General features: G+C 36.5%; 1 protein-coding gene across 50 annotated transcripts in view; it reads right to left on the bottom strand.

Annotated features, from left to right (window-relative positions):
* The window catches only part of RBFOX2 (RNA binding fox-1 homolog 2), a 257,128-nt gene that overhangs the window by 17,660 nt on the left and 220,061 nt on the right, over nucleotides 1-19,407 (bottom strand). For 32 of the 50 annotated variants that reach the window (XR_013994025.1, XM_081060030.1, XM_081060005.1 and 29 more), the window contains 5 exons: nucleotides 10,640-10,732; nucleotides 7,787-7,847; nucleotides 4,705-4,758; nucleotides 4,494-4,586; nucleotides 3,357-3,489 (listed from right to left, as the gene is read on the bottom strand). Coding sequence is in view for 48 of the 50 variants with exons in the window: in XM_081060030.1 (XP_080916156.1) it covers nucleotides 3,357-3,489; nucleotides 4,494-4,586; nucleotides 4,705-4,758; nucleotides 7,787-7,847; nucleotides 10,640-10,732 (434 nt within the window). In the remaining 2 variants the exon portion in view is untranslated. Of the gene's footprint in view, nucleotides 1-3,356; nucleotides 3,502-4,493; nucleotides 4,587-4,704; nucleotides 4,759-7,786; nucleotides 7,848-10,639; nucleotides 10,733-19,407 lie in introns of all 50 variants that reach the window. The other 18 variants (XR_013994026.1, XM_081060025.1, XM_081060014.1 and 15 more) reach the window with 2 other exon arrangements.

Genomic DNA, 19,407 nt, shown 5'->3' with positions numbered 1-19,407 from the left:
CCTATGAGGAAGGTTTTCTTTAAAGAGCTTCAAAAGGTATGTGTATCTGTGTGTGTGGGGGTGGAGGGGAAGTGGCAGAAAGGGCTGGCATGTAGAGAGGGGTTTAATATGAAAAAAACAAACCCAAAGAATTCCATTAGGGTGGGACCTATGCAAAAGTATGTTTCAAAATGACGTTTACTATTTTCTTTTAGTTTCATAGTAATGTGTAAATTTTCCCCAATATCCATACATCACCTGCTTTTTACCCTGCACATTAGACATGCGATAAGATTTGGCTGATCACACAAGCATGCAAAGTATTATTATTCAGCATTTTAAGAACCAATGCAACACCTTAGAAAAACAAGTCAATCAATTCTGACCAAAGTAAACACAGAATGTAATTAAAAAAAAAACACAACCAAAAATACCCACAATGCATTGCTTTCACAAGCAGAGATAATGAGCTAAAGGTTAAGGTGATTGGTCCAAGGTTCAAGAATTGAAAGGTGCAGTGGGGATCCCAGATAGTAACAATATAATCCAGAGTGGGAGGAGTAACTGGAAGATTTTAAGGGTTCTCTTTTGACTATAAGAATATTCATGGAATTCTGAAAAACACTATTGTTAACTGAAGTTCTAGGTATGACGTGTTTTATTTAAAAGAATAAAACTGAGAAGGTAGCTGATTAGGAATAGAAGAGTTTATTTTCCTGTTTAGAAAATTAATTTGTATCAACCAAATAAAATACATGACTTTTTGTTTTAATCCTGAGCAACACTAAACTTTTACAACTAAAATATAGATTTCAAAATTTTTGAGGTATTTTGTGCATATAATTTCTCTAAATGTTACTTTGGGACCAACAGACAGAATAGGGATAAGAATAAAAGATAAGGTTTTCTTCTGCATCTTTGTTAAATCAAGATTTGGCTGTTTTAAATGAGAAGATCCGCTTATTGTTTATTCAACTAAACAAGCTGGGCATTTTCACCACTACCTTTTCTGTTACAATAAACAATTAGCTAGCAAATGAGGTCATCAAATCATATTTTTACCTTGAATATGCAATCATTTATTTCCTATAGGTAGTGGGAGTTTCTGAGTTCTATTCCCAGTGACATTTTGTGGTGTTTACAGGGCAGTATGGTCATACTTTGCAATGCCCCAAACATGCTGTACCTTTGGATTACACAACAGGCAAATTACACCCATCTGTGATGTCTACTTAGCTAAGTTCTATCCATTTTTTTATAGTCTCCAATTGCAGTTAAAGAATGATATTGGAGAGTAATCTGCCTCTCAACTGCGTTTTTGTATAAAAGAGACTTGTTCGTAATGAGAAGGCTAATAATAAAATGCAAAGCACTGATGCCAAGTGGTGATTAGTTAACCTTCAACAATTTCAGAGAGGGGATACAGCGACTGTTAAAAACCATTTCTCCCACAAAGAAGAGCGGTGGCATTAAAAACATGAATACATTTTACACTAAGCTGCATCACTCACTGGGAATATTCAGCTAAATTCTAGCAGAATTCCACTATTCCCTGCATCAAATGCCACAAGGAGGCTAGAACACAATGATTAATGATGAAATTAGTTTACTAAGCTGAGAAGCAATTTTAGGCCATTCCCCATATAATACTGGACTTATTCCTTGCCATCTTCCATGTAAACAGGTGGTTTAGTTAATAAAAAAGAAAACATGGGAAATTAGTGTTCAATGTAATGCACGGTAATTGATGTGATTAGACAGAAAGATAAAATATCTTTGAGCAAATATATACCTGACTCAAGTGTGGCCAAAATACTGAAATGACCTACATTGAATAGAAACGAATTCAACCACTTTATAAAGTAACTCAGGAATATTACAAAATAAATAAGTCCCATGTTTCTGGTGAGCAGTACTTCTTTACAAACATGCCAGTAAACTCTCCTGGGTTGAAATGGAAGACACTTCATGAACAATTTTCCTAGTGTGTAGAACTTCCAAAAGGTAAGTTTTTATGTTTTACTTGAATTATTTCTTGATGAAACAATACTGCATCTTTATCTTTACTTCTTTAAAAAGAGATGTCAGAGGTTGAAGGTCAAAGGCAAGTTGAGAGAAAAAAGGATCAAATTAAAAGTAAGTAATGGCAGAAGATGGAGATGATGGAATGCATGGGATTTAATCATCTATAACTTGCAAACAAAAGCTTATTTCTAAAGCAGTTCCCTTCCAGTGGCTTTTGGAACCTGCCTATTTCAACATGCACACTTATCTGCCTAATAAAAATGCTTTAGAATTACAGCACAGGATTGTGCCATGGAGGACCTCTGATGGCAGGTCCATTTGGTCTATGACTGAATGCTGACTCAGCACAGCTCAAAGCCAAGTTCACTGTCAGAAAAGGACCCAAAGGAGGCTCTTTCCTTTTGTATTTTAACTAAGTAAGAATGAACAGGCTCCTCTGCCCCTAAGTTTATTCCTCAATAATAAGGAAAAAAAAAAAACAAACCTGTCATAGGCAGAGAAAAGATGAACACAAATGTCACATCTTTGGAGAAGGCAAGTCCTTGATACAACTAACTTATGAAAAAGTCCACTATAAAAATATACATTTTAGGCTGACGCTGAGAAACAACTAAAAACAACACCTGCCACCTTCACTCCTTCTCCCCCATTCAGTAACAAAGGATTTATTTGTTGCTATGGAATCAGTCCACTGCAGGAGACACCCTCCGTACAAAAATCAAAGGGTGAGGGACGCTCAGCTCCATTCATGGTTTTACCATCACTCAGAAGCCAACTGTAGTTTAATTCTTCCTACTTCTCCCTTTCTCCCTTGATTCAATTGGACTTGGTTCATCTTTGAATTAACCTCTTTTAATCCGTTTCCTACAAAGAAAGCAAATCCATTGTGGGTAACTAGTTCTGCTGCTCACCACCCAGGCAGTGTAACTGAAAGGGAGGGCAGGTGTGGGAGCCTCAGCCCCAACCCAGGGTGGTGATGGGGGGTGAACACAGCAGATACGGTATTGAACTACAAGCTTGAGCTCCTCTTTTGGCTCTCTGCAGTCGTGTTAATCCACATTCGTGCGATGCTGAGTGAATTCCATGCCAACACACTGCTAGTCAACACAAGACGTCTGGCTACTGTCTCGAGCCACTACCAAGAGGGCTTAAGATGGCCAAAATGAAGATTTATACAATGAATTGGTATTTGTTACATTCTGATGATGGTCTATTTTGGTTCTTGCCAACTAATCCATTAATTTGCAAATATTCATAGAATCTCTACTACGTGGCACGGCAACGTCCCAGAAGTTATAAGAGGGCCATAGTCCTTTCTTGTCCAGCTGCTTATTTTGGAATCTAATGCTTACCCTGGATAGGCGGGAATGGCTGTTGGAGGTACCGCTCGGACTGCACCATATACCGTCCGCCCTCTGCCCCTCAGATGGGCTCCTCGGAAAGCGGCCGCCGTGGTGGCTGCAGTTGGGTAAGGGAAGCCAGGAACTAAAGGGAGACCCAAAATATGACACAAATGTCAACTGGCATTCAACAGCAAATGTACAATCACAACTTGCTTTGAACTAATTGAGTAAAAGGTATGTACCACAGCTTTTCTGACAAAGAAATGCAAAGAGAGACCCAATATGCAAAAGCTAATGGTGCCATGCCTCCTTCATGATAAATCTTGACGCAGTTCCCTCTGCCCCATCCTAATTTTGGCATTACAATGTAAGCTGGTGAGAAGCAGGTCAAGAAGCTGAGAACTACTGCCGTAATAAGAGACGAGACTTCTAATTTCTGTGGGCAATTTAAAGAGACTGATAAAAACTTTGACTGGCCAATGATTAATCGTTTCCAGACATGGTTATGTGCATATAATCATCATTCTTCATAAGCATATTCACTTATGTTTTTACACAGTGCCAAATGCCAAGGCACACAATAGTCTTTAGACATTTCATCTCATTAGTCAACTTTCCTTTATCTAAAATGTTTTAATCCAGAAATATAAGGTGAGAAGGAAACTATCTCTCCTCCGTGGCCTTGTATCCTATAAAGAGGCAGATACTGTTTATGAGCCATTGAACTGGATCATACCTCTTGCCGAAGCAACATGGCTCAGGTCAAAATGACTTTCAAGATATCAACAGACCTGAGAAGAACCAATAATCCTGGAGGCTCTTTTCAGTGACACTCTACCTGAGGCCCAAAGCTGACTTGCTGAGGACATATATAACAGATTCCACAAATGCTTCTTTTGTTTTCTTTATGATAAAGTACAGACTAAAATGTTCTTTACATGCCCTCACCCCACCTCTGCCTTTTCCAACTATTTATGCTTTGTGACAATCTTCACATTTGGTCCAAGAAATTCTAGAACAGGCTAAGCAGGCCAGGGCATCGCCTCCTTTTCAGCTACGGATTACACTCAGGGAAAAAGGACAGCTTGCACGTCGCTGCCGACGCCTGACAGCCAAGTCCGTGCCAGGCTGACAGAGGCTACTTACTGATTAAAGGAATGTACGTGTTAATGCCCCCTCTTCCCGACAGGGGCACTGCCGCTTCGTTGCCTAGGGACACGTCTGCTTGGAAGCTGGATGCTGATTGCATTAAAAAAATTAAAAAATGTAAAACAGTTACAAAGGAATAGCAAATTGAAAAACAACAGATGTTGTGACAGTTAAATAGCACACACGGAAAAATTAACTTAAATACTACCTGCATATAACTCGGGGCCATATACAGCTCCAACTACTGGGCTTAATTTCCAACCTGAAATGGAAGAGAGGACAGTGAGCACTGAAGACTGCATGAGGAACACAGGGGAAAGGAGCAATGTGCCAGCTGGCTTCAGACATCTCTGGGATGATTTCTGTCTCGTATCAACTTTTCTGTAGAATGCCAGCTGGGGCATTCTAACCTTGACAGTGACGTTCCCAGACCTGATGATCTTTAAGCAGGTCTAGCCAAGTAAAGGGATAATGAGGGGCTACGGGGTGGGTAGGCAGGAAAGGGGGCAGAGAAAACAAATTGGGAGGTAGGAAGATGGAAAGGGAATGAGAGAAGGAAAAAGAAATATAAATAAATCCTGGGGTGTGGTACAGTGCCATGCACAGAACTGCCTACTGACCCGTTCTGTTTAGGAGAAGAGGCAGAACACAGTGTGTATCATTCTACATCACACTGTGATGCACTTTTCTATATATCATCTTAACACTACTTACTACTGCAGTTATTTTAATAAAGGTATCCTTTGAGTGAATTCAAATTTGACCTGGATCTTTGAACTTTATGTTCAATTATACCATGTTGATGGAATCCTGGATAAACTGAAATCTCCTTTCCCTGGGATTTAGCATTGGGATTTCTCTGCAGTTAACCAAGTCAGCAAGGAAGAGATACGCAATAGCAAAATTCCAGGTACATTCCCAACTTCAGTGCGTGTCTTCTGATATTTTAATTTGTAATGAACACAGTTAAGTTAATCAGACTTTTTAGCTACAAGATATTAGACTGCTGTCGAATATTAACTTAAACATTTAGCTTAATACTTATAAATTTTAAGTATTCCCAAACATTATGTTTGGTGTCAATTGTATTTCTTCATTCTCGTTTTTATATTTGTAGAATTATGACAAGTGTTAGAAAAAGAAAAATGTCCTCCTGCCCGCTGATCATTAAAGAGTAGAATTACATATAGTAACATTAATAAATATTTATTGAATTTTATACAATACATTATACAATTGCTTTATAAATAAGCAATCATGCCCTATTATTTTTCTCAAGAATAGTTTACTTCGTTTGTATTAGCTTAAGGGCCTAAGTGTGCCACAGCTGCTCTGTGAATATATGAATGGACAGAAGAGAAGGCCAATCATCACATTTAAATGGCTATAAGCAAAGACATTATGCAAGAGAAAACCCATTCATTATGAATCAATCCAATCCCCATTCATTATTTTACATGCTCACAGATATGCCTCATCACTATTCTACAGAAAAATTTGACAAAATCTGGGTTTAAATTCTACTCGAGTTGTAAGAGCACAAATGTGCTACAATGTCAGACAAATCAAGTGACTACAACCAAGATAAACTAAAACACTGCCTGAGAATTCACCAGAAGGGTATTTACAGAAACTTGAACACTGCAGATGCAGGTTTGGCTCCATGAGATTTGAATATTATTTTAGAATCATATTCAAACATAACCTTTTCTTTCCTACCAATGGGACTATTACTTAGGCAGTCCCTACAAATGCATACAATGGATGCACGTTATAATAATGATGTATTTATACAATGGTATGCTGTATATGTTTAGTTTTGTACAATTTACAATGTATTTTCAGAGACGTTTATGTCATTTTGACTTTCACAAAAGCCAGAGAGTGTTAAGATACGTACTACCTCTGGGACGAGTAAGTACGATACCTCTAGGGGCTTCATTTCCTAAATAATAATAAGCTAAGAGAACTGGCTTTTGATGACTTCTAAAGAGCCCACTTGTGCTAAAATTCTGTGGCTGCCAATTCATAGAACTGAAAACAGAATCAGATAGGTTAGGAAATTGGCCCACTGTCACAGAGGAAAACTGAAAAGTCAAACTGGAAGTAGAATTCCTGTCTTCTGAATTGCAATTAGAGGCTCTTTCTGCCACACCATTCCCCCTGGATCTAAAGGAAATCTGACATGCTTTCCTCTCCCTCCTTTTTTTGTTTATATTGGGCTTTTATCAAAATTCTAGACACTTCGGTTTCTGTGATAGTGAAAAGAAGAAAACAAGAGGTAAAGTGGGAAGTGATGGTATCACATGATATACCACTGATAAAATGAGCAGGGAAAATAAAATTATGCTGATTTATAACATCTGTTTGAAACGCTGGGTTAAATATATTTATTGAAGACTTTGTGGGACACAACACTAATATACTTCTACCAGCACATACGCTAGCAGTAGGTCAAACTTTTATAAAGCAATAAAAAGGGAGACATCCTCCCTTTTATTCTAGATAAACCTTATGCAGAACTCTAAAATAAACAGAGAATGGGGAGTTGCTCAGACCAAAGTAGAATGGGGAGGCCTCAGGACCCAACCCACCCAGTTTCCTCTCCCCCCCCCAAGATGGCGCTATAGAACACAATCTGCAAAGCAACGTGCACTACGGATCAAAATCATATCCTATCTCGTTAGGGAACAGGAGTCTAGGTTAAATTTGACAACTGATGTAAAAGTTCTGTTTTTGTTTGTTTAGTCACAGAAAATTTCCTTCTCAATGAAAAACATTTATAAAACTCACTATAAAACAGGTAGTCATGAGCTAGAAAATAGAAAAGAAACACACACACCCCCATGGCTGTTACCTCTAGAAAAAAGGAGAGAAGGGGTCAAGGATTATTCCACTCATGCTCAAATGAGTAGGAATCCGTAGTAAAAGTGAGAGTTGGTGGGTATCCAAGGCTATTATGGACAAGCCTATTATTATTACAAAGAACTACGGCAACTAAAAAAGAGAGCACTCGGTTGGGACCTAACTAGAGTTAATAGGTAACCTCAAATGACATGTTCACACTGTGTATCACATGACCTCTACTGAGACCGTAACACCTTAATAACTAAAAAACTTAGCTTAATTCTAAGAAAAAAGTTAATTTCTAAAAACAAAGTACCATCCTTAGGTAAAGAAAATACTGTCTTAAGACTAAAATCAAGAGAGATTCTCTGATATTTATGAAAAGCTCATATATTTATTCAAGGATAAACAACATTCTGAATCTCTTCCATGTAATCTCTTACCATTTGCATATGGTGTGACCATCTTCTTATTGGTCATTACACGTGCTGTAGCATTATTCACCTAAAAACAGAAAGAAGGGGCAGGGAGGAGTAGACCACATTAAGGAACATGGAGGTTGCTCATCCAATAACATAGCACTCAGTTTAAAATGTAAATTTCTGAGAGCATTGCTTTAAATAATTAATACAACAATATAAAATATTAATATATAGTATTTTAATTGAAGTGTTTATTAAATGAGGCTAACAAGAGTAAAATGCAGTTTCTTAGTCTCCAAATGGGAAACTGGGGCTACTTTACCACCCAATGTATTCCAAAGAAAAAATACATTTGCAAGTTCTTTGGATATCTCTTAAAGAAGTCTCTGCATTAAAGAAAATATGGGGGGAAAAATAAACTGGAAACAATTCTGTTTGCACATGAACTCTTAAGTTCATTAATAAAACAGAGGCTTCCCGTATGGGCCAAGAAATAGATTTACAAGAAGAAAATGAATTTGTGATTTCACCTATTTGAACGTTCAGCATTTTTGATGTTTGTATAAGGTTTTACTGTTTGAAGTTAGTCAATAGAGCAACTCGATTCTCATGCTGACAGTCTTCAGAACCATTGTGAATTTTCTAGACTCTGTGATCTTACCATTTATGAATCAAGTTTTCAGAAGGTCTTTAGGCAATTAAAGGAACTGAAAAAAAAAGGCACTAATGTTTCTTTTGTGTTATGGTACCCTCGTTATAGAATGGTGTAACTGAAAGCATTCTCAGTGCTAGGGTAAGTGGGAGTTACAAAGGTGGTGCTGATGGAGGAAAGACAAATGGAGCTTAGGGTACTAAGCTTAGGGTACTCCTTAGAAGGCAGGATCCTGAGGCCGTGTCAGAACCAGCCTCAAAACTCTTGTCAAGAACGATGAAGCCTCACAACAGAACTTGATTATATAGGGTTGTCAGATCATAAAACAGGCCAGTCTTTTTTAAAAAAAAATTATACAACATACAAAATACAAATATGTCCTAATTTGTCTCTTGCGATTTACATTATGATAAATTTGTATAGTGATAAATTTAAGTTATGAAAAGGCCAATTTTAGGTAAAATTGGAACTAAAAAATGTCTTAATGTCTTTTAGGATTTATATAGTGATAATATTTCTATGTGAGGAAAAGAGCTTGAAACTGCATTTACTCTAGTCTGACTCACCAAATAATACAAACATTTCACATTTAAAAAGAAAGAATGGGATACAACAATGATGAGACTGAGGGCATGCAGTTAAAAACACACACACACAAATAAAAGAAAGAAAAAAAACGATTTCGGAAAGAAGGGAGAGAGTGAAGAGCGAGGCTGACAGACAGGATTAGAATGGGGCAAGAGCTTACACCAGCTGCTGGAGCAGAACACACCCAAGCACTTAAAAGAAAAAGGGCCAGAACCAATCAGAAACCACCAGTCAGCAAAAAGAGACCAATAGCTGCATGTAACAGAGAGAAAGGGTGGGAAAGGAATAGGGTAAAGGACAGGTACAGAACTTGGGTAAAGAGAACAAAAAGGCAGGGGAAAGACAAGAGAAGGTCAGGAAGGGTGTCACGGGCAGGAAGCAGAGCCATCAAGGTCAAAGAAAGAACAGTCATAGCTCTGAACAGTATGGGAAAGAGGAAAAGTAGGAAAGGGAATAGGGGCAGGAAGTGCATTAATAAAACCAGCCAAACTGGAGTTCAGTAACTCTGAGTAAGATGTGCGGGGGGGAAATCACCATGACGTCAGTATCAGACAGCTCAGACTGCCACAAAACAATGTACATCCAAGTCCAGGCGGCATTACCCAACAGCATTGAAAATAAAAGGGGGAAGGGAAAGGAGGAGGAGCGACAAGTCAAGTCACATTTTGTAGTGTTAATGTGAGATGGCAGATGGACTTTTTCTTTCTTATTTAATTGTTCGGTCATTACATTTTATAAAGCTTCTTCTCTAGTGCTTTGGTTTCACTTACCGCCAACGGGCACCATCGCCAGCATTGTGTATAGTTACCATGGAAAGAGTGAGTCAAGTGAAGGGCCCTAAATGCTAAACCATTGGAAAGGGAGGGGAAAAAAAAAGCAAAATATGCAGACATCTTACTCAAAATGGTGGCTTTGATATTTCATACTTTTAAAAATTGGGGCAGGGCAAGGAGCCAGTTAGCCTTCGTTGCTTTCTAGAGGAGGGCTGGTGGCCACCAGGTGGCTGGCTCAGTCACAACAGGACATTCACCAGGCAGCCATCAAGCCCTGTTTGAGGATTTTATCCATCAACTGCTGAAATCCTTGATATTAAATATATTTGAAAACTACATGAATTTTGGATTCCTCCCCCCCCCCACCTCTACCATCTTCTGTTCTTTGCTTATCACGTGCACATGGAGGCGAACTGGCCTCCCAAGAGAGGACACTGGCTGGCCCCTTGATTTATTACCGGACACAAAGTTATAAATTGGATAGTTACAGACATTTGTAAAGTTAGTTTTATTTTGGCCTGATCACAGGAATTTGGAGTCTCGCAAACTGAAGCAAAGGAAAAAAATCAAGAGAGCGGAATGATGAACATTTTGGAGGAAAAAAGTAAATGAAAAATACACATACACACAAGTAAATTAAAATTAAAACCCCCAAACAACAAAAAAAAAGGGGAGGGAGGAGGACAGAAGTGTTACTTTTTATGTTTTAATGCAAGAAAGGGAAGGACAGAGACACACACACACATACATGTGTGCACACACACAAACAAGACAGGGTTCCAAATGTGAAATAAGTGAGGCAATCCACAAAAAAGAGAAAGAAGAATATAAACCAGAAATTGAATTATTGAAGACATGCACCTCGATTTTACGGCCCTCTACCACGGTGCCGTGTAATTTCTCCCTGGCCCTGTCTGCATCAGCACTATTCTCGAAAGTTACGAACCCGAATCCCTGCATGCAGCGGGAGAAGGGGGGAAAACATGCGCATCGTTATATTGAAATACTGATCCCTGGGTAAATAGAGAAAAAAATATCACAGTATGAAACTGACATCGGCAACAACTCAGCAATACGCTCCCAAAGTCACATTTTTGGTCCATGCATATTTTGTAAAAGGAAATTAAACCCGATAAAAGAATAAGGAACTGTAGTAGTTGTAATGATACTAATGTAATTAACAACAATAACAATAATAAAATAAAACATAAAGCGCGTGAGGCCAGACCAAAATTAAGGTACGGAGTTACTCGGGCCAAATTATTCAACCAAGAATCAGAGTGTTTTTAAAAAATGTCCTACCTTTATCAATTCATGCTGTTAATATATGTGTTCCTTTATATGACACTAAAACAATATTTAATTAAATTGATTAGTCCCTAGTAGTTTCTACAGGAAACCTGGCATTTAGGTATCATCATTGTACAATGAGATTTTTAGGAAGACTTATCATTTTAGCCCCACTTTGTCTCTTGCTTATATTACCATTAATTATTTGGGAAACAGGATTATTTAAGACATAATCTTGATGTATATAATGGGTGTGGTAAAGATAAGTACTCATGTTCATCTAAGCAAATGAAACTACCACCAAGCAGTGATCAATTACGACATTTCTTCAGTGCCGATTTTAAACGACCAGACTGGCACATAGAGTAAAAATATGTTTAGCTGAATTTCAGATAATTGCTTATGCAAATTTGTTGAAGTTACACATTTGTTGAAGCCTACATCTGCTATTAAATGTATTGGTAACTTTCCGTATATAGAGAAAAAAGGAATAGTCAAAGGCAATGGGAATGAGCTCTACGTTAGTGACATCAGTCGCATACTATTCAACAGGAAGAGAAGACTGTAAAACAGCAATACCATTGCTATCTTGAGTTGGGATTAATTTATGTGTGCCTTGTCGATATGCAAAACCAAACCCAATCCAACCCAACCCAACCCACGTAGCTTTAATTCATGAAGTGGACCACGGAGTTACCCTACTTTATTGTTCACATATCTGAAAATACTGTCTGGGTCATAACCATACTGTTAATTTCAACATCAGTAGGATTTACTATATTCTTATATGGTTATTGCATGAAGAATTTTATCAGTTACATTCTAGGTACTTTTTCCTTATCTTTCCACTTTGCGACTATAAAATTCTCTCAAGCTATTTACATCTGTGGAATAAAATATTCTTAGGATTTTCTGGGTAAGTCCTCATTTCTCAACAGCGTCACAGTCCCTTCAGTGTTCTTTGAACATTCCATTGTAGGAGAAGTGGAGCCCTTTATTTTTTACTGAAGTTCTGCTTTACAGCTTAATACCACGGGTACTCCTCCATATGCAAAACATGTTCTTAACTGAGATGGTAGAGTGTGCATTGGTCAATAAGATTTTATAAAAGCAACTGCATCATTTTGAAGGATTTGATTACTCCATGCTAATGACTATACGGCTGGGTGGCGATCCATGGAGGATTCCAATGGATTATGTCTACTGTCAACTTGGATATCACCACAAACACTCTAGAAAGCGCAATGTGAAGCTGACAGAAAATTTTAAACGCATGTTGCTTGGAATATTATGGGTACTTTTTAGTTAGTGCTTCCCTTAAAAACGTCAATGTGTGGAAAATATCAATGGAAACATCTTTTCAGAAACAACTTTTAGTATTACTATGTTACGTCCACTTTGACAAGTCAAGGCATACAAGGGCAAGTTACTAACAAATCATACCATTTGTCATCAACACTAGACCTGTGAAGACAGGAAACCAGCTCTCCAATTCTGGAGACTCTTCCATTAGGAAAGTTAAACCTTTTGAGAAAGGTCACAGGTAGTGATGAATTTTTATATCACATTTTAGAAGTATTATAAACTGTATTCCAACTGATTGTCACAGCCTCATACATTTTATGCCTTGGGTGAAATTAATAAATTAGGACTTGTATAACAGATTACATGGAGGCTAAAGCTAGGCTTTTAATTTGAGCATTATGACTATTTATATATATACATACATAGTTTATCTTTTAAATACAACCGTGGATAGAAAGGATAAATCTGCTGGTTTCATTTTGAAGGTAAAGAAACTGAGGTTAAGTACCCAAGCACCAACAAGGCCCAGAGCATCAACAAGGCCTTCTTCCTTTCACATACTGTGTTTCCCCGAAAATAAGCCCTACCCCGAAAATAAGCCCCAGTTAAGCTCGTCAGCCAGATGGACGCATTTAGTACGTTCTGACGATGTTCCAGAAGAAGATGACATGACTGTATTTGAATAAATGTAGGTTGTTGTACTTGAAAAAATAAGACATCCGCTGAAAATATGTCCTATTGTGTCTTTTGGAGCAAAAATTAATATAATACCCGGTCTTATTGTTGGGGAAATACAGTATAAGACTCAGTCTTATTTTCGGAGAAACACAGTAGCTGCTTCTTACAGCTAATGATGAGGAAATTAGAAATTAAGCTTTGAAATCTAAGTTCAGTATTCTATTTACTAAACTACATTAGTCCTAAAATCCTTCCAATTTTCTTTTTCAAATCTAATTGCCAAATGTGTTCTATGACCCTCCTTTCTGGAATGTGTTGACAGAACACCTAGACACAATAATTGCATATCCAAAAAACTGCAGGGTGGTGTCATCAGCAGCAACATTTTACAGTCAGCAAATGACCAAGTTTAACCTTGAAGTCTGCTCGTGTAATATTTTTCTCAATAATGACTTTAATTCTGGAACAAAAATTCACTTTGAAATGCTTTAAAAGTGTTTCATAAAGAAAGGTGCTTATACTCCCAAGGCAATGTTTATCGAGATACCAAAGGTATGAAAATAAAGCAGTCTTTACAGGCATCTTCACCTAGAGAAAGAGGAGGACGAGGCCATGTTGATACCTCGGATCTCCTGACATGAAACAGAGACAAGGGATATTTCCTCTTTCCTTTGAAGAGAAATAGGCAGAACAATGCCCCCACCCCAAGTTGTCCTAATCCCTGCAACCTGTGAACATGTGACCTTACATGGCAAAAGGGATTTTGCAGATGTGATTAAATTAATGATCTTGAGATAGGGAGATTATCCTGGATTATCCAGGTGAGCCCCATGTAATCCCAAGAGTGCCTATACGTGAAAGACGGAAACAGAAGAGTCAGAACCAGAGTGCAGCAGTCTGAGAAAGACTGTACTGGCCATTGATGGCTTTGAAGATGGAAGGGGCTACAAGCTAAGGAATGTGGGCCACCTCCAGCAACTGGAAAAGGCAAGGAAGTCAATCATCTCTTAGAGCCACAGGAAGGAATACAGTCCTCCAACACTTGGATTTCAGCCCAGTGAGACCCATTTTGGACTTTTGTCCTCCAGAACTGTAAGATAATACATTTGTGTTATATTCAGCCACCAAATTTGTGGTTAATTCATTCACAAGCAACAGGAAATTAATATATACACTTAGAATCAGTCTGTGATTAGAAAGGTAAGAAATATAACCAGCATTTTTAAAGTACTGTTTTCAAATTCTTTTCTCTCGTGTTGAAACTTTGAACAGATGATATTCTATCAACTTAACTTCATGCTTGCTAGTTATCTATCACATTTACAATTTGGTTACAAGAATGTTACTTCAAATAAAGCTTGAAAAAAAATTTAATGTCCTGTTTCTTCAACAAAATTTAGCATTTTTGAAAATGTGCCAGGAATTGAGCTAAGGATATTCACAGATTATCTAGGTTTAAAAATTTACTAATAGGAAAATATACTTACATGAAATTATGTTTTAATGTCCCTTCACTTTTGTAAATCTAATTCATATTAAGTTTGGTCATTCAGATCTTTTGCTTCGAAAAAAAAAATTAATAAAATTATGTCTAAACCTAACACATATTCCTTAGAAGAGCTTTAAAATGATCATACGATGTATCAAACAGGGAAATATAATGGCCAGTTTGAATAACTACAAAGTCAAACTAAGATTTAATCTCAATCTCTTACCAAGAGTATTTCAGGTATGTAAAGAACGTGAACAGATAAACTAAAAGTAAACTTTTATTTTTAATTAAAAAAAGATGTTGACATGTTTGTCAACATCAGCACTATCCCACAGAAATACAATATAAGCCACATATATAAAGATTTTCTATTAACCGCATTAAAAAAGTAAAAACAAGTTTATTTTAATTTCAATAATATATTTTATTTAACCCAATATATACAACACATTATCATTTCAACATGGCATCATTATAAAAACATTATTAGGGAGATGTTTAACATTCTTTCTTGTGTGCTAAGTCTTTGAAATCGGCATGTATTTTACACGTAAAGCCCATCTCAATTTAGACTCGCCACATTTTAAGTGCTCCATATGGCTGCTGTACTGGACAATGCAGATCCATATGCCTTATACGCATACCTAAGTTCTCAGTTCCCAAGGCCCTTCTATGCTAATAATTTAAACACATCAGTTTTACAAAAGTGATTACCAGCTATCTTAGCCGTCTTTTGGACATCGGAATGGGGTGCTTATGAGGTATATGATGGTGGTTTAAACTTCTTCCGAGTGTGACAAAAATTTTATCGCCTGCCTTGACCTCCATTTATCATCAAGGGCATATATGAGCCGAATAACTGTCACCTTTTTAGTCTGGCCTCAGACTGCAATAAATAACAAGCAATAGGATGAGCATTGTGAAAGTATTTTTTAATTTGTATACTCTTTGAATTTTCCCATCTCAGAAGAATGAGAAAGAAAATTTACCATGTAACTTTTAAGGGAGAAATCAAAAGCAGACGGTTCTCCTGGGTATGGCCAGAACACAGAAATTAAAAAAATACATAAAAGAAAAATAAAACTAAAAACCCATAAATGGTAACAAAAGGAAATAAATAAACTAAGTCCTTTGGAAAAACATGCACCATTAATTCAGTTTTAAGTATAAAGAAAAACATTTCACCTCAGCATTACCTATCAAATTTTACTGAAAATCACAAAGGCCAACTTAGTGCAATTTCAGAGACAGTCTTTTGATTGTATTTTGGAAAAAACAAGGAAATCCCCTTTTCATGAAATCAAAAGCCAGGGAACTAGGCAGGAGATAACCTCTGGAACAGAGAGGTTTTAGCTTCCCTAATTCCAGCCTAAATTTAAGCCTAGCCCCAAACCCAGATCCCCACCACTCCAGAAATCCACCTGAGAGGAGTAACAAGAACACATCAACTAAAAACTTGCTAGAAATACCATAATTGCTGGGCTCTATTCTGTAGTCCTGTAGTGAACTTAATTAATCATTGGCACAGTCTGAAACTCTTCACCTTCTACACATTGCGTATTTATAATACATGCGTCCCTTCACGCGACAACTATACCAAAAGTATGCTGACAAAACTTGACGGAAAATAGAAATGTTAGAATCTTTGTGTTTCTTTCTTGAATAAACTTGGTAATTATCACAAATTGTTATGGGGCTGGGTGATAGTGAAAAGGATGGTGGAAAGTCTGAATTTCAACAATAGAATACACTTTGAAAAGCAACCCGTTCTTAGTCATTAGAAGTGTCCGGCAGAGAATGCAAGGCCAAGAATACGGGGGTTGAACTAGGTGACCATTATTTAGAATTCTGTTTAAGATTCTATGTGAGAATATTAGTGAATATTGAACTATGTATGCTTTTTTCCTTTTACTTCTCAGTATACATCATGTTTCTTTTTATAATGGTTCTTAAAAAGATACTTTTTAAAAGTTGTTACTCAAAGGGTCTATAAGGAGAGCGACAACATAATTTATTGTTCAAACTGGCACTTTAAGGAAAGAAGGGGACACTATTAATATGTATATTAAGATGGTGAATATAAACTGGGACTATCCTGGCTAACCCAGAACAGATGGCCACTCTACTGACACGTTATCCTGGTCATGACTGGTGAAATTTGGAGACTCAGTAAAGCCAAATATATCCGCATAATCATTTTCTAGAGCCTGTTTGAGTACATTAGTTAATTTTTTTGGCAAGGGGTACCATTTTTCATCATATATCCTAATTGAACATTTTCAAAAGAATAGTCTCTCTGTTTCAGTGAATCACAGAAAATTAGATACAGCTGGCTTTGTGTTTTTATAAAGGAGTAAAAAGATTTTTTAAAAATCACATGAAATAATTTAAGTATATATGTACGCATGTGTATATATGTAAGTGATATATATTCAACCCATAATCTAGGTAAACCAAATCCAGAAAATGAAGGGCAAAGGAGGAAAATAAAATGTCAACATAGAAATAATTATTTCCCGGAGCATAGAAACTCTGCTTTCCAGGCATAAAGGTAGAATATTGGCAGCCAGGAAAGGGATGGGCACGGAAGCATAACAGTGTTCACCTATGTTTTGAAGTGGGTATATTGCAAAACCTTGGGCCAAAAGTCTCATTAAAAAATAAGACATGGTAAAGAGTTGCTTTTTGTTTTGGAACCATTTGGTTAAATACTGTTTTACATGTAAGTATTCCTTATCTCAGAATTATTTTGTGACTAGTTTTTCCATTATTGCTTTAAAAAAATTCAATTAAACTAATTTCTGTCCTGAAAAGCATTCAGTTAAAAGACTGAACAACTCTTAACTATGAATAACTCTTAACTAAACAATACAACCATGTAAGTCTCCTTTTCTCTGGTTCCTTTTAAGGCATTGTAATTTTATAGTCAACTCCAAACATAAAAGAAATAAGAAACTAAACTTAATTCACAAAAAGAAAAGCATTTGTTAATTTATCTTAAGTGGATCCCAGAAGAGGCATCTAGGTTTTGACTCCAAAATAAATCTCTTATTAACAAGCCTCAGAACGGTTCCAGGGGAACCCATTCCAGCAAAGAACTTTAGGCAACAGTTAAGAAGGGCAAGGATGAAGACAGATCTTGTATCAGTCCTTGAAGGAAGATCCAAGACAATTCCAAAGTCTGTGCTTTGTTTTAAAAATATTTACCAATTAGTAATATTTGTCTATCCTTCAGCAGCCCAAAGAAAAAGGGCAGTGAGGACACAGCATCAAGCTGAGAAGTAGCAGATGCTATTAGATTCATTCCCCAAAGAGAAAAGGAAGGCTTGTGTCGTTTTAAAACGAAAGTTACAGGGGAGAAGCAATTGGATTGGGTAAATTTAAAAATTTCTGGTAGTAGGCAAATCCTTGAAGTCAATGAAAGAAGCCTTAAGAAAGATCAATTTCCTTTGCTTCACAAGAATTCAATCAAATTATTTTCTTGGTAAGGAGCAAGTCCTCAATGCCTGATGAAATTATATTGGGCTTTTGGTTGGTTGTTAGTGTCTCGTTAAGGATATTTTAAATGCATACACTTAAAAACCAAAAACATTTAAACTGCTACTTTAGATAAACAGTGTTGTCAATAACCTTCACACACTCATTTTACAAACACAGTGCTTCTCATCTCTAAACCACTGTCATTTTTCCACCTTGTATCTAAAAAGGTAAAAAAAAATAAAAGCAAACTATATAACAAAAGAATAGAAATCCATCGTGAGGAAATTACAAGCATAAATAGCTTTACTGGTTACAGTTTGAATAGATTCCACTTTAAAACTACTTACCAAGCAAATGCTGGAGAAAACTCTGTATAGGCATATAAATCTTTTTTGTTTTAACTGAAAACTGGAAGCTTAAAGTATAATTACCTCTTTAATAATTAAAAAATAATTATTATGGTCAGAGTTAAACACTTTTAGTGTTGATGCATTCTATAAAGGAAGGGAATAGTAGTCAGGATCATTAAAACAGTACATACATTTGTATTAGTACAGATGGGGGCAGCAGGTAAATATAACTCTGTAGATTTGTGTTATTAATTCCCAAAGTATGGTGAAATCGGAATAAGAAATTGAAGAGACACACATATTAAGTTAAATAAAGTGAATAAATTACATTCTTAGAGATTTAATCATAGCCAAGGGCTATTTTCAAAGTTCAGTAGAGCTGACCAAATGAAAATTAATACAAAAACTGGTCTAACCTAAAAATGCAAGTAAAGCTGAACACAGCAAGGTAAATATTTATAAGCTTGGCCACAGCTGATTGTGTCTGCAGGGTATATTTAATTTGCTGAGGAGGAAGAAACCTTTCAAATAAAACTTTTGGAAATTCAGTTCATCAAATATTCTTTCATAACGCCATGGCAAGATTTTACCACTCCCTCATTCCTAAAAACACTGCTGCTTAATTTAGTGCACAAAAATTCTAAACGTGTAGCTTGGGAATTTAAAATAGCAAAATTATTAAAGGAAAATAAGTTTTAATTACAAATTTCAGTTCTTATGTAGAACACATTTATAAGAGAATACATATATCAAATTGCAAATTTACTTCATTTTTAAGCAAAAAAAAAAAATCAACTCACTGTGTTTGTGATCGAAGTGACTCTACACTCTGCAGCTTGTTTATCTGGGTATAACTTAAAGGAGTAAGTCAGTTTATAGTGAATTCCCAAGTCACTACTTTCCATATTTAAGCCTTGTCAAAATTTATTCAAAGGAGGGAGCAAGTCAATTGAATAAGTGAAATATTCAATTTGTTCTAAGCATGGTGTTTCAAAGTTCGATTTTAAAAGACTAGAATTCTCCTAGAATTTCAC

This window comes from Rhinolophus hipposideros (assembly GCF_964194185.1).
Source record: "Rhinolophus hipposideros genome assembly, chromosome: 9".
NCBI classification, from domain to species: Eukaryota; Metazoa; Chordata; class Mammalia; order Chiroptera; family Rhinolophidae; genus Rhinolophus; species Rhinolophus hipposideros.
The sequence above is the reverse complement of the archived record's forward strand: the minus strand, read 5'-3'. Positions and strand labels throughout refer to the sequence as shown.